Source organism: Trachinotus anak, unplaced genomic scaffold, assembly GCF_046630095.1.
Source record: "Trachinotus anak isolate AG129_WGS33_773 ecotype Australia unplaced genomic scaffold, CSIRO_AGI_Tana_v1 ptg000012l, whole genome shotgun sequence".
NCBI classification, from domain to species: domain Eukaryota; kingdom Metazoa; phylum Chordata; class Actinopteri; order Carangiformes; family Carangidae; genus Trachinotus; species Trachinotus anak.
Window position 1 is genome coordinate 27,053,315 of NW_027273863.1, and position 14,661 is coordinate 27,067,975.

Here is a 14,661-nt window from a genome sequence, read left to right on the forward strand (position 1 = left end):
AATAGGTTGGGGGGGGGGGGGGTCCTCATGTACATCAGTCAGCACTGAGACTCGTCTGCCTCCAACAACAAATAAAAACATCAGTTTGGATCCAGAATCTAAACCAATCAGCTGTTAGATCAGGTGAGAGGCCCTGAGGCCTTGATCTCCTGAGGCTGTCATTGGCTACATATACGTGACATCAGAGTGACAGAAATCTAACCAATCAGTGATGAGCAGCAGCAGACCTCCATCATCTCCAACCAGCCACAACATGTGTGTTTGAGCCTCATTAACTCAGTTGCTCAGTGTCTTTCATTACAATAAGTTCATTAGTGATAATAAAGTGAAGTTTCCAGTTTAAAGCCGATCAGATGGGTCTGATCAGATAATCACACACGTGCCCCCACCCAGACAGGTTCCTGTGTGTTTTGGTATGGATGCCTTCCCTTCAAAGGTCTGAGTGGAACTGAACCATCCGCTGAGATGATGCATTCATGTGCAGCGTCTCTTCATGGATTTAAAAACGATGAGAGGTTTGGACTGTGATGCCTTTCAGGTGATTCTCCAGTGTTGGATTTCTGAGGTTTGACTGACGTTTCAAAACCAACATCACCATGATGATGAAGACGTTACTGTCAAAATCAGTCCAAACATATATCACATTATTCTGAGGTTATTGTTGATATGCTGACATTTGATTTTGTCTGTTTACAGCCAACCTGCTGCCAAGCCAGGCAGGGAATCAAACCGACGACTGTCTGCTCCGTAATCGTACTCCTCCTCCTGCTGCTGTCAACGAGGTATTGATCAGAGGAGGCTCAGTCACAGCTCGGCTCAATCAATAGAGTCTCTGCTGACAGAAAGACTGTGACCTTCACGGCCTGGGACGAAGCCAGCCTGAGGATCCAGTACAGACCAGAGACCAGCAGGGTCTCACCACCACCAACCCAACAACGGTCAGACGCTCCTCCTGCTCTGGTGAACGGCTGATTGTAATTTTATGGCACAAGCATGAAGTTGGAGATGAAATGATGAAGTCTGGTGATATTCTAGATTTTTCTTCTTGTCAGTAAACCTCAGGGTCAGACTCAGACCAGCTCTGACTGTCTCCTACTAACAGACCTGGGGTGTATCTGATTCTGCTGCGGTAAACAGTCCCCAACAAATGCTTTATATATTTCCTCCTGTGGGTCTGAGAAGCAGCTGTTTCAGTTAATTACTGAGACTTTTTAAACATGAAACTTTACATTTGTGAAGAGTTTTTAAAGATTTAAATCTTCAGTAACAACCAATGAACCAACTGTGTTCAGACTAAAAACAGTGAGAACGTCAATGTGACCAGAGGTCATTCACTCAGAGAAACCAAATACTGCAAGGTTGGATGGTGGGTCCAGGTGGGTGGGGCTTGGGGTGTGGCTGAGAGCAGTGACTGCTTTGTTGTGACATCACAAAGTTGCAGAAGTCCTGACGGCTGGTTTTAAGGCTCAGTTTCTGAATACAGCCTGTGTGCATTTCTCTGTGGACTGAGGCTTTGATACTTTCACAGTATTAATATAGAACCTAGACCTGCTTTATAATCACAAATACATGGACCTCTACCTTTAGACTGTGTGGAGCTTTAAGTTAATGAGACTGAGATACCTGCTGACGTGTCTGTTCGTGGGGCCCTTTAAATAAAGTTTGTCCAGCTGTCTATTTCATCTATTTCATCTACATCAGAGCACAAACAATCTTCAACAGCATCAGTGAGTTTTCAGTCTGAATGCACAGTTACAGCTGTTGGTTTGGATCCAAACCTCTAGAATAACAGCAGCCAGAGCATTTAAGGTGATTGTGTATTTATATTAATGTAATATGATCTAATAATATTCATACTAATGGCTGATCAGCGTGTATCAGCCTCAGTCCACATGTTGGACCTGTTTGAGGTCGAGTAGAAACCGTTTCTCCACCTGATTCTTAAACTGTGAAATGTTCCACTCTATGACAACCACGAGACACCACCTCTGTGTGTGTGTCTGTGTGTGTGTCTCCTATCACCAGGTTATCAGGTGTCTCATCCTGACACGAACCTCGTCCATCAGGCTGCTCTCACCTGCGCCACCAGTCAGCGTCAACAGAAGCATCCAGTTACAGAAGATTTTGGTCTTTATGTTAATTTCTGAGTTGGTGTGATTTTTTTCAGCCTGTTAAAATCTCATCCCGTCAGAGTCTCTGAGTGACAGCTGCCAGCTGAACATCTGGCTGCTTAGTTTTACATCAGTTAATTTTAGCAGCTGGTGAGGAGATGCAGAAGATTGAAAAATCTGATTGTGTCTTTTCTATTTCGGGAGTAATTTTCATCTGCATATTATTTCTGACGACAGACAGACGTGTGTGACGGGTGAGTCTGTCTGTGCACCTGCAGTGGTCTGGTTCTGACCTTTGACCCTGATCACAGTAAGCTGTCCTGGAGCTGTAACAGCCGCCGGTCTGTCTGCGTTCAGCGTGACGCTGTGGGCGGCCGAGGGAGGATGAATGGGAAGGCGTGATGTAATCGGAAAGCAGTTTGAGGAATGCTGGGAATGTTTGAGGCTGAAACTTCATGAGCGGACACACCTGACACACAGGAAACATCCACACAACACAGATAATCTGCTGCTCAAAGAAAGCTTTGTGTCACAGCGTCTGCTGCAGAGGGTGGAGCGCTCACACCGACACACACAGAGCATCAGGTACTGACTCTGCCAAACCCACACACACACACACACACACACTTGTACTTCTATCTTTGTGAGGACACTCATTGACATAATGCATTCCCTAGCCCCTTACCCTAACCTTAACCTAAACCTAATTCTAACCATAACTCTAAGTCTTAACCCTCAACATGTGATTTGAAGGTGTCTGAAAAAGTGAGGACCAGCCAAAATGTCCTCACTTTCCCAAAATGTCCTCACTCTGTTGGTAAAATACTTTTTTTGGTCCTTACTATGTAGCAAGTACAAGTACACACACACACACACACACACACACACACACACACACACACACACACACACACACACACACACACACACACATACAAGATACTTAGATTCAGTGTGACTTCACTTCCTGAGGATATCATCATCTCTGACACCCTCCAGAATAAAACTCTAGATATCCACTGAGAAACCAGAGAAACAGAGGCTGCAGAACTTCACTGAGAATCCTCCTGTTTTTAAGTTTCCTTCAGTGTCACAGTGAAACAGAGATGTTGTTTGAGCATCATGATTCACTACAGACAGGAGCTGATCACAGCTGATCACAGCTGGTGTTCGTGGGACAGTTAAACCATAGGTCTGTGAAAACCCTGGTTCTGAACTCAACCTGAAGGTCTCTCTTCATGTTTGACTTTTTAAGTTCCAGGAAACTCATTCAGCTGAAAACAAATCAACAAACGCTCAGGGAACTCACAGTGTGTCGATCAGAGCTGTGTTCACATCCTCACAGTTGCAGCACTGCAAATAAAAATATTCCATTGTTGCGCTTTGAAAATATTAGAGAATGCACTAAAAGTGGGTTACAGGTAGTTCGGATAAAAGCCCTCTGTGACTGTCATAATATGATATATGACGTCATTAAATGATTATCACTGGCACATTAATGTGTGAGCAGCGTGTTGTGGTTGGACAGGGAGAAAAAACTGCGGGAGGCTGTGAGGCAGAGGTTTAAAGTAGACCACTGTGGAAACCCTCAGTAAAGCACAAGCTCCTTCACAGAGGCCGTTTGTTAGTTTCCTCTGCTGCTGAACCAGGTTTGTTGGTGGAGCGGGTGGTGGTGAAGGTCGCCTGTGTCTACAGGAGGTTTTAACTGGTCCTCCGAGCAGCTGCTTCTTCAGGGCAGACTGGACGCTACAGGGGCTCGGTATTAGAAAGTGACGAGACGGGCTAGCTGGTTAGCATGCTAACTTCAGACAGTGATAGACAGAGAAGCTAAACAAGAGTTAACATTGGTGTTTGTTAGCTGTTAATGCTAACGTTAGCTACGCAGCAGCAGGGGTCCATTGAACACTGAGTGCACTACATCACCAGCCACAGTATAAATGAGTCCTGAGCAGTATCAGTGTCTGACGGCTCCTGAGCCAGAGCTGCAGCGATTTCAGCTCCAGGTCAGTTCAGTTTTAATCAACAGTAACATTAACAGTCCTCCTCTTCATCCTCCTCCTCATCCTCAGACTGAGGTTGTGTTGTCGGCTCTCTGCAGACACACAGATCAGCTTTCACAACAAATATTCAAAGAATTTCTCTTCACATAATGAAACCAGTTCTGTTTGCTGCCGAGCCTCAGTCTGTGTGTGTGTGTGTGTGTGTGTGTGTGTGTGTGTGTGTGTGTGTGTGTGTGTGTGTGTGTGTGTGTGTATTACAGCCGCCTCCTCTCACACACCTTCTTCACATTCCTCTGAATGTATTAATGTTATTACTGAGGACGAGCTCCAGCCTCCAGTTACACTCAGCTGGTCACCAGTTAACTGAACCTGGATGTTTTTATTTGCTGTCAACAGTAACAAATAATCTTAATAAAGCTGCAGTATTATAGTGTTTTATTATAGAAGCTGGCTTTAAAGAAATAATCACAAAATAAATGAGTCTTCAGGACATTACTCTCAGACCTGAACTGCACTGTGACTGTAATTTATGGCCTTTATATCTGTAGAGGAACGAAACAACAGAAACACTCTGACCTCTTCACATCAGAGGAGAAAGTCTTACACACACCTGCAATTATTTCAGCTACTGATAAATGTTCTGTTTGAAATCCGGACCACAGCTCCTCTTTCTTATGGTCATCTCGTTCATTGATTAAAAACACTTCTGGACAAAGTTCAGGTATCAACTGATGGAGGGCTGAAACCGACATTTATGTTCATTATCGTTAGTTTTCTTAATTAATCATTTAGTGCATGAAAAACCAAAAACCCCAGAACGTCCCTCACAGCTCTGCAGAGTTGCAGGTGACGTCCAACATTTTCAGTTTACTCTGACAACGACACAGAAAAGCAGAAAATCATATTTGTTTGAAAAATGTCAGAAAGTTTCAATCAATTATCAAAATATTTGCTGAAAAGTTTCTTGTTTTTAATCGTTTCAGCTCCAACTTGATGCATGAATTTAAATTCAGTTCAAAGCTGCTGCACCTGCTGCATAATTATCTTTACACACGACTCACAACGTTACGCCATAACAAGTCTCTACTGTCTGTTACAGCAGGTTAACTACACAACCACCAGGTAAAGCATCAAACACAACGAGCTCAGACCAACAACACTCACCTCCTGCAGCTGAATCATCAAATCAGATTCAACAACATGAACAGACACTTTCATCACACAGTAAAATCAACAGCTGCATTTTCCATCTGGAGCCAAATCTGCACCCGAGTGAAGTTTATTGACTTGTGTTCTTATAAATTTGTGAAGTTTATTATCAGTTACAGTTAAAACAGCTTTTGTGGTTGTCATGGAGACGGCAGTTTGAGCTGCTGCTGTTTCTATTGTCAGGTTTATAATAAAAAACTGTTCGGTGCGAATTTGAAGCTGCAGACTCTGACTTTTCACTTGATACAGAAACAAACTGAAAACATCAAAAATTCAAAAGAACTAAAAGTTACATGAATTAAAGCAGCTGGTTCTGCAGCAGCTGTGTGTGCATCCTCAGCCAAAAGCAGAGTAAAGTTAAGTAGATTTGGGACACGATGATCTATCACAGCTGATCTGGGGACAGCTGGAGCTCCACGATTTCGGCTAACTGCCACAGCATCGGTTAACAAAGGAGCAGCCGAGTGCACGGAGGTGGAAGAAATGTGATGCACCCACAGAGACGGTGACGACCGGAGTTAGAGTCTGACACACTCAGAGAACCACAGGGTTCTGCAGCATCGCCATGTTCAAGATCAGAACCACACTTCAGACCAGATGTTCCTGGAGCTAACACTGACCCACAGCAACAGACCGAATCTGCAGAACCGGGCCTGCACTCAGATCAGAATGAACCAGAGAACAACAACTGGAGCTGGAGAACGTCTCCTGACAGCATAGAGCTGGAGAACGTCTCCTCACTTGTTTTGAGGAACCTAAATTGAGTTCTGAAGACCTGCTGACTCCTCGTCAGGATCATGTTTAGGTTCCTGTGGTTCTTCACCTGTCTGCAGGTCAGAGCTCACAGCTTTAGACTGTGTGGTTCTGACCTGAAGAATCAGGAAGCAGAGAACCAGGACTCAGGGTTCTCACATGTCTCAGTCCCTCACTGTCATGGTCAGGTGAGCGTCAGTCGACCTCTGACCACCAGGTGTGGACAGTGTTCAGGTTTAGTATGAGACATTAGCAGTGATTCTACAGCTCTTATTCTCTCTGCTCATCTGAACCGTTTTTAACCCTCCATCTTCCGCAGCGTCACTTCTTCATCCTGATCGATTACCGATCAATAAGTGATCGATAAGAGACCACTACCTGATCGCAGAACGCTGTTACAGCTGGTTTCAGTCTGAGCCGAATAACTTCTCCTCTCAGTTTCGTTGTCAGACTCAGACGCACAACTTTAGGCGTGTTTCGCAACTTGTCTGCCCGCGGTGAGTCACCGGAGCCCGGCTGCAGCTCAGCCTCCGCCGCGCTGCTCCGACCACCGGCGTCTACAGAGACGGAGACTCACCCGGAGAGTCCATCAGCGGCGGGCACGGTCCCTCATGTCCTCTGGGTCTGAGCTCCACTCCGACAGCACTCTCTCTCTCTCTCTCTCTCTCTCTCTCTCTCTCACACACACACACACACACACACACACACACACACACACACACACACACACACACACACACACACACACACACACACACACACACGCCGCCGACCGGGACCTTCACAATAAAGGTCTTCCCAAACAAACAGCCGTAAATGTAACATTTTAAACATGAAGAAATGCAGCTCAACCTGCTTTAGGTTGACAGAAACAACCAAAAGAAACCAACAAAAAGAACAATGTGATTATTTAAAATGTTCAAATACATTTAAAATTCAGATTTATTGATATATAAATGTATAGATGAAGAACTGACTTTCAGCTTTTATGTCTTATCACGGTATAAAGGTGTATTTCTTATTCTCATATTTGCAGGTGTTTCGGGTCAGAGTGAGGGTTTAAAAACAGATCTGTTTAACCAATATCTGAAAAAAGGGAGGACAATAGTAATGAAGTGTTCTAGGAAATACCTGAGCCTCAGCTCATATACTCGAAATTAACTGTTAGAAATTTTGAACAGACCCTTGGACATTTTTACAGCTGAACCATATCAGCAATGTACCTGTAGATTCAGCTGCTTTCTGTGAATATACATTTGATTTATTGTTTTTCTAATGGAATAACTTCTACCTTGAGGGCAGACAAAGCCTTGGATCATTACTAACTTCTGAACCCTCTGCTGATGTCAGTGTGACTTCTTCCAGCAGGAGGATGAGACGTACACAGGTGACACTTACATGTTCCCTGAGGCTACAATTTTATAACCACACAGGTGTTTTAATGTTTATGGACTGAATCTGGATCGTTTGCAGGCTTTTATTTTGAAGGTATGGTCGCGGGATGTGTGTGGGATGTGGTTTTATTGTGGAGGGGCTGTCAGGTGGAGAGCAGACTGAGGAATGCAGCAGATCCAGAGTCAGTCAGAGCTTCACCTCAACCACAGATCAGACAGGGACACACAACACAACACATGTCCACACTGAGTCAACCCCAGAGTGGACAAATCTGAAAAAAACTACTCCAACTCAGGGTCCCTGAATCACTCACCCTGCACACTGACACTGAACGTGACTGTTAATCAACCTGAAACTGCTGATGCTGACCACAGGTTCTCATAGGGCGCTGGTCACACTGACCTCTGCGGGGTCGCGACCTGCAGCCTGACAGGATGTCACCTGTGCTCTGCAGGGAAGAGTGTGTCTGAGGGAAGGTGTGGCCTCTGGGCATTTTCACACGCAGATCATTTTTCTGTAATCAGTGAATTTATCTGGTGACATCATGACCTCAAGGTGGAGGAGGAGGAGGAGGAGAGCTGCAGGCGTCTCACAGCAGACACAGTTAATGAGCAGTCAACACTGTCATTAGCCTGAACACCCAGTGCACTAAAATTACATCTCAGCTACTGTCACTGCTGCTGCACAGGGAGAGTCACCAAACAAGTGGAAGCACAACAACAACCAGGAGGAGGAGAAGTGGGCAATACAGGAGCCTCTAATTTCCTGTTTCATTATTTTACTTCTCAGTCTGGCTTCTTTCACCTCGTGTCAGTTTAAACTCTTCAAACTGTTTCAACACTTTAAAACCACAGTGTGAACTCTTTCATTCATATTCAAACCAGTGAGAGTCTAGTATTAAACCAGTGAGTCTAGTATTAAACCAGTATAAGTCAGGCTCAAACCAGTAACTGAAGTTTACACCCTGATCTAGCCCAGTTTAAACTGGTTGCTGGGGCCTGTTGGTGGGAGCTGACTGGGTATATTAACATATAAATAACCTCCTCCCCCCTCAGTGAGGGAGGGGGGAGGAGGATTAAGGAGGTCAGTGAATGAATGAGCCTCTCTGTGGCTGAATGAGCAGGACGGGGGAGGTGTGTGTATGTGTGTGTGTGTGTGTGTGTGTGGGGTTGGTGGGGGTCCTGTCAGCGTGATAACTGATCAATAAACTGATCACTGTGACAAAAACCTGAATCACAGATTTGAAACGTTGTGTTTAACCAGACTCATCCAGTCCCAGATCTGGTTCAGTGATAAACACCCAGCCCCGGACCCCTGCAGCTCAGGGTGGGAATCCCCTCAGCCCAGGCGTCCCACCAGGGGCAGCGGGGTCAGTCTAGCTCCTTCAGATGGATGGACGGACACTGGATGCTTTGTCTTCAGACATTCCCCGGCCACAGCAGACGTTCCCACACAGAGCGGCAGAATTACAGGCTGCACCCGAACACCTCATTATAAGTTTAGAAAAACATTCACCTGACTCTGGGAAACGTCTGAGAGTGTCGACACAAACCAGCAGCAGGGACAGAGGTTACCCAGAAGCCTCTCTGTCTGGGGTCTGACTTTACTGAGCAGGTCTGATCCACAACAACAACAACAACAACACAACACTCTGAATTTGTTTTCCTGCCTGGAACACACCACTCCCAAACTCCAGGATATTCCAGGAATCCAAGGTCTGATCTAAATCCACTGAGTTCAGTGTTTCTGAAAACCAGCTCCTCCTTTAAGAGCTGCAACATTTAACTGATGTCACATCAATAATTGTAAAACTATCTTTCAGAAATAACGAGCACTTTTACTTTGGTACTTGAAGTAGATTTTGATGATGATACTTTTGTACTTTTACTTTGTAAAACTTTGTAAAACACAGGACTTTTCCTCCTTTCATGAACAAACAGCTCAGCCATCATCACATCCAGCCTGTTTGTTCTGACTCTAATCCCTGCTAATGGCTGCAGACACACACACACACACACACACACACAGGTAATCCACAGTGTGTTGTCACAGTTTCAGTGGTGTTACATAATAAAGTGTTACTGAGCTCCTCCAGCTCTTACCCAGCACGGCGGCGCCCTCTGCCTGAAACTCTGGGAACTGTCCCTCTGAGGGGACACTGACCGTCCTGCGGAGACTCCGACCCTTCACCGAGTCTGTGGGACTCTCCTGAGCGTCACCTGCAGCCTGAGGAGGAGGGGAGGAGGGGAGGAGGAGGAGGAGGGGGGGGGGGGTGTTTACTGTGTGTTACAGGGTCTCTGCAGGACACTAATCTGACTTTACATCACTGTTGGGATGGGGGGGTCTGACCTCGTCATCCCTGTTGAGCAGGATGAGCTGGGTGTCGGTCAAGATGCAGAACTTCCTCTCCCAGGCTCCGCTGTCGGTGTATGGACTCTGGCCACAGGAGAACCGGTGAGCAGGAGGACCTTTAATGTCTGGAACCAGACACAGGACGTGTTAGCAAACACAGCAGAGACACAGCAGAGACACGGCAGAGAGTGAGTTGATCCCAGTATCTTAGAGCCGGTAAACTACGAGTGCAGTCACTTCAGATGCATCTGAATAAAACATTACAAGTCAAAAACCAACTGTGGACATGAAGCTACAGCAAAACTATGAAGGATATACTGTGTTAAGAAAACTGAAAATCATTCATCAGAATGTATGTAAATCATTTTTGTTTGTAATGTTTTAATAAATATCACATATTGTTTTCATGCTGCACTCTGGCTGATCCCTTTAACAGTTTCCTTTCCTTTAACACCATCATCTGCCTTTTACATGAGGAGGCAGCGCCACAGTGGACATGAACTAAACTGCCAGACACAGTAAGAACCTCTGCTAAATTAAAAAGATGCACATTTCAGGGCAAAATCAACAGTTTAAGAATTCAAAAACTTTATTTTAACTCAGTTTTAAGCATTGACCAGAGGAAAAGAAATAAGGAAAATATGCTGCAGAGTTTAGTGGGAAAGTTTCTCAGTCTCACAGGAAGATCATTTCCTCATTCATCATCTTAGTGGAGACAATTTTCTCTTCTCGCTGCCTTTGATTAAAGCTCCATCCAGTCTAAAGGCAGATGACCATGTGTCCGTGAAGAGTAAAACACGGAGCTTTAATCTTCTGTTGATAAAGTTAAATGTTGAACTTTTGACATGTTTGACTGAGCTAAACATGACGGGGTCCACAAACACAACACATCAGGCTCAGACGTGTTACAGAGATAAGAATCAGGAGAGTTTACACCTCATCCTGCCCAAGAATCCAGAAAATACTCTTCAGTCTGATGTGAGTCAGCTGCCCCCCCCCCCTCGCTGTGGGACAGAGAGCGAAGGGGGGAGGATCACATGAGGCAGACTGAGCTGAGCCTGCAGAGCTCAGACTGAACCAGCAGGGGGTGCTGTGGATCTACACCCCCACCTGATCATCCCGCTCATGGAGGGGGCAGGAGAGGAAGAGGAGGAGGAGGAGGGTGATTAAAAATGAAAGCCATGTCTGGAGGAATCAGCCGAGTCGTCTGATCTCAGCTGACACACACAGCACAGCAGACTCAGCAAGGTCAGAGGTCATGTCACTGTGTGTTAGGGGGGACGTGGGGGGGGGTCACACTGATGTTAGGAGGATCTGCTGACTGTCTCAGCAGCTTCATTCTCTCCTGTTCCAGTGGTTCACAGGGGAAACCAGTTCATATGTCAGGACAAATTTATTTAGGGGACTTTTTTGACAGGGAATTTATCAGATTTAAAAGCAAATGTGCTGTTCCTCTTTTATTTATCTTCTATTCCTCTTTTATTCTTCTTCCACTTATCATGCATGGGAACTCATTTCCCAATGCTGCGTTCGCACCAGAGGAACCAGGGTCTAAATCAAACTCCAGGGTGGTAGTTTGACCTCTGAGGGGGCAGTTCAGGAACTTTCAGGGTGGGGCTGATTGGTCAAGTACACAGGTGTTTTCCTGATGTTTTGCTCGTTTTGCTTTAGTTTGGCAACAGTGTTGGACAATATGGATGAGGTGTTAGGTTAGGGTGTTAGAGGGGTGAGGAGAGGAGGTGCTCTCTGAGGAGAGAGAGGGGCGCTCCTGCTCTGAGAGACTTCAGGGAACCACAGAGCAGAAGAGTCTGGACTGAGACTGTGTGTGTGCAGGGGGGTGATGACGGACCACATTCATCAGAGGAGCATCAGGCTGAAGCACTGAGCTCAGACCCAGAGTCTCTCACCTACTGCAGAGGTTTAAAATATCCTCACACAGACAGCTGCCTCTGTGTGTGTGTGTGTGTGTGTGTGTGTGTGTGTGTGTGTGTGTGTGTGTGTGTGTGTGTGTGTGTGTGTGTGTGTGTCAGACAGTAAATCAGTGTTAAGTGCTGAACAAAAGCTGTGTGTGTCTGTGCGCGGCGTCTGGTCAGCCGGGGTGGGTAAACAGACGGTGCTCTCACTGTGCCTGATTGTGCTGAGATCGCTCAGCGTGTGTGTGGCTGTGTAAACACTCCACACACACACACGCACGCACACAATGACTCTAATTGATTATGATGGACATTTGAGTCGCAACATAAATTCTGCCGCTGCTGCAGTTTCCCTCCGTCTGCAGCAGGAAACAGTTTCTTACTCAGTGATCTGAAGTGATAGTGGAGTTTGGGTCAGAGTCATCAGCAGGTTCATAAAACTTTCTGCCACACTTTGTTTCAAATTAAAGGTCCAATATTTTACTCTTCTTCTGTGGTTTACCTGAAGTGTTGATCTTCATAAGAAGATAAGTATATTGTCTTAAGAACCAGAAACCATCTCATTGTAGTTTAACATCTCCTCTCTCAGGCTTCTCTCTGGAGCTCTAGTAACAACAGGTCCAGGTGGGTGGGGCTTGGGGCGTGGCTGAGAGCGGTGACTGCTTCTTTGTGACATCACAAACTTCCAGAAGTCCTGACGGCTGGTTTTAAGGCTCAGTGTCTGAATACAGGCTGTGTGCATTTCTCTGTGGACTGAGGCTTTGATACTTTCACAGTATTAATATAGAACCTAGACCTGCTTTATAATCACCAACACATGGACATCTACCTTTAGACTGTGGAGCTTTAAAACAAGTCTGTGGTTACACTTGTTTCTCTAGATCTACCTTTGCAGAACTTCCATTGGAAATCTGCTGTTTTAACCCAGTGTGTCTAGTGTCACTCGCAGGTTTCCAGTTTCATTAGTTCATAAAAAATGAACTAGACTTGGAGTTGGTCTAAATAAAAACAAAATGGGCTCATTTAGACTGTTAAACCCTTAAAATAAATTCAGCATCAGGTTTTCCAGGATGTCTTCTACTGTCCACAGTATTAACAAACTGCACTGACTGGATTATTATTCTTTTTAAAAATGTTAAGGGTCTAATTGACCCATCGACTGCTGCAGGTTCACATGTTGAGCTACCGTCCTGCTGTGGTTTGTTCCTCTCAGACTTACAGAGAACAGGGAAGCCTCCAGCAGCTGCACTTCCACATTTCTAAACCTGTTCCTGACACTAAATCACAGCATAGTGGAAATAAAGAAACTGAAGGGACTTTCTGATTCTGGCGAGGCGTAAAATACAGTGGAAACACGAGCAAGAATCTCACAAGACAAAAGCTCAGGGTACGGCAGCAGCTCTCATGATGAAAGGGATGAGACAGAAAATAATCTTCATGTTTTTCACATCATTATCTCACCACAGGTAAACTCCTCTGACTGTATCACATGAGCATCTTCAGCTGAGGGTTAAAATTTCCAGTGACGGTCGACAGAAGGGCTGAAAAATGTTGTTTCTTCAAGGTCAAGAATTAATAACCTGAGTCATTAAGATGATTTGAATGAGAAGTCCTTTAACTTTTCAGAAAAACTGAAAACCTACAGTTCATGACAGCTCCATCTGCTGAGGACCTGCAGTTTGATCAAAAGCTCCAGAAGAGCTACTAAAAGGACCGTGTGGAGCTCAGCTTTAATGAGTGTTAATCTGAGAAGAAGCAGACTCTCAGAGTGAGCAGGTGTAAGGTGACAGGTGTGGGAAACCCCGGGTCGGGTTGTGAGGAGGACAGTCCACCACCTCTCTGGAGTCTGGTCTGTAGCAGCTTCCCTTCATGTGCAGGTCTGTTGATGAATTACAGCCACGTGCAGCGAGGGGAGCGGAGCTGAAGCAGGACAGAGGGTTGGTGCAGAAAGCAGCTGAGGATCAGACTATTTCTGGCTGCATACTAAATCATCCACGTCAAAGCTCGAGCCCAGAAGCCCCTGAGAGATGTGAAGGGAGGCACACCTGCTCCTGTTCAGAGCTGCCGAGTGAAGGAGCAGTGACCAAAGAGGAAGGAAAGACAACTAATTGGCCGGTTTTGTTCTGTCTCCGAGCGGCACAGAGGGCCTCGAGCTCGGCTAATTAGCAGATCCGAGGTCTGCTGCCGCTGACGAGACATGTGGACGCCTCCGAGCCGAAGAAAGGCGGCAAGCAGGGACGGGACAGCAGGCTGCTCCCTGATCATCTGCTGAGACAGAGGGAGAGGAGCGCCGCCGGCTGCTGGCCTTACATAACCACTCGTACCTGCCTGAACCACCGTCCTGCTGCAGCCCAGCGTCACGCCACCCTCCACAGAGATCAGGACGGAGCTGCTGAAAACACACACTCATCGTGGCGCACCAGGCCACAGTCAATTCATCCTTTATCCACCTGAAGAAAAACCCAAAAAGCAACAATCCAACACAGAACTTCCTTTGGAAATCTGAGCGGCTGCACTCACTTCCCACTTTCCAGTTTCATTTATCTAATCAAACACAAAAGAAGCTCGGAGTGGATCCCTTCAGACAAACACAGGACAGAAGTATGTGGAGCTTCCTGTTTCCTGCAGGGAAACGCTCTTCTCTCAGAGGCTCACCCCCACACAGTGAATCTAATGACTCTGACTGACCTTTAATCTAGAAACACCATCACAACAACATCAGTGATAAAATCTCTAAAACTTAAACAAGACAAACACTAAAGAAACACTGATGATGTTTAATCTGCAGGGAAGTGATGCCTAAAAATCTTCATTAATTATTTTTTGGATGTTTGTTCAAACGTGTTGTGTTAATAATAAAAGTGACACTGTCAATAAATCAAAACTGTAAAATACTAAAAACACCAAAGAAGTCTGGTGGCCTTAAAC

At 45.6% G+C, this 14,661-nt stretch overlaps 1 protein-coding gene across 5 annotated transcripts in view; it reads right to left on the reverse strand.

Annotated features, from left to right (window-relative positions):
• Positions 1 to 14,661, reverse strand: part of rasal2 (RAS protein activator like 2) — a 60,608-nt gene that overhangs the window by 23,223 nt on the left and 22,724 nt on the right. For 4 of the 5 annotated variants that reach the window (XR_011692803.1, XM_071490194.1, XM_071490193.1 and 1 more), the window contains exons 2-3: positions 9,818 to 9,945; positions 9,571 to 9,694 (exon numbers count right to left, since the gene is read on the reverse strand). Coding sequence is in view for 4 of the 5 variants with exons in the window: in XM_071490194.1 (XP_071346295.1) it covers positions 9,571 to 9,694; positions 9,818 to 9,945 (252 nt within the window). In the remaining variant the exon portion in view is untranslated. Of the gene's footprint in view, positions 1 to 6,650; positions 6,804 to 9,570; positions 9,695 to 9,817; positions 9,946 to 14,661 lie in introns of those variants that run through there. The other variant, XM_071490196.1, reaches the window with a different exon arrangement.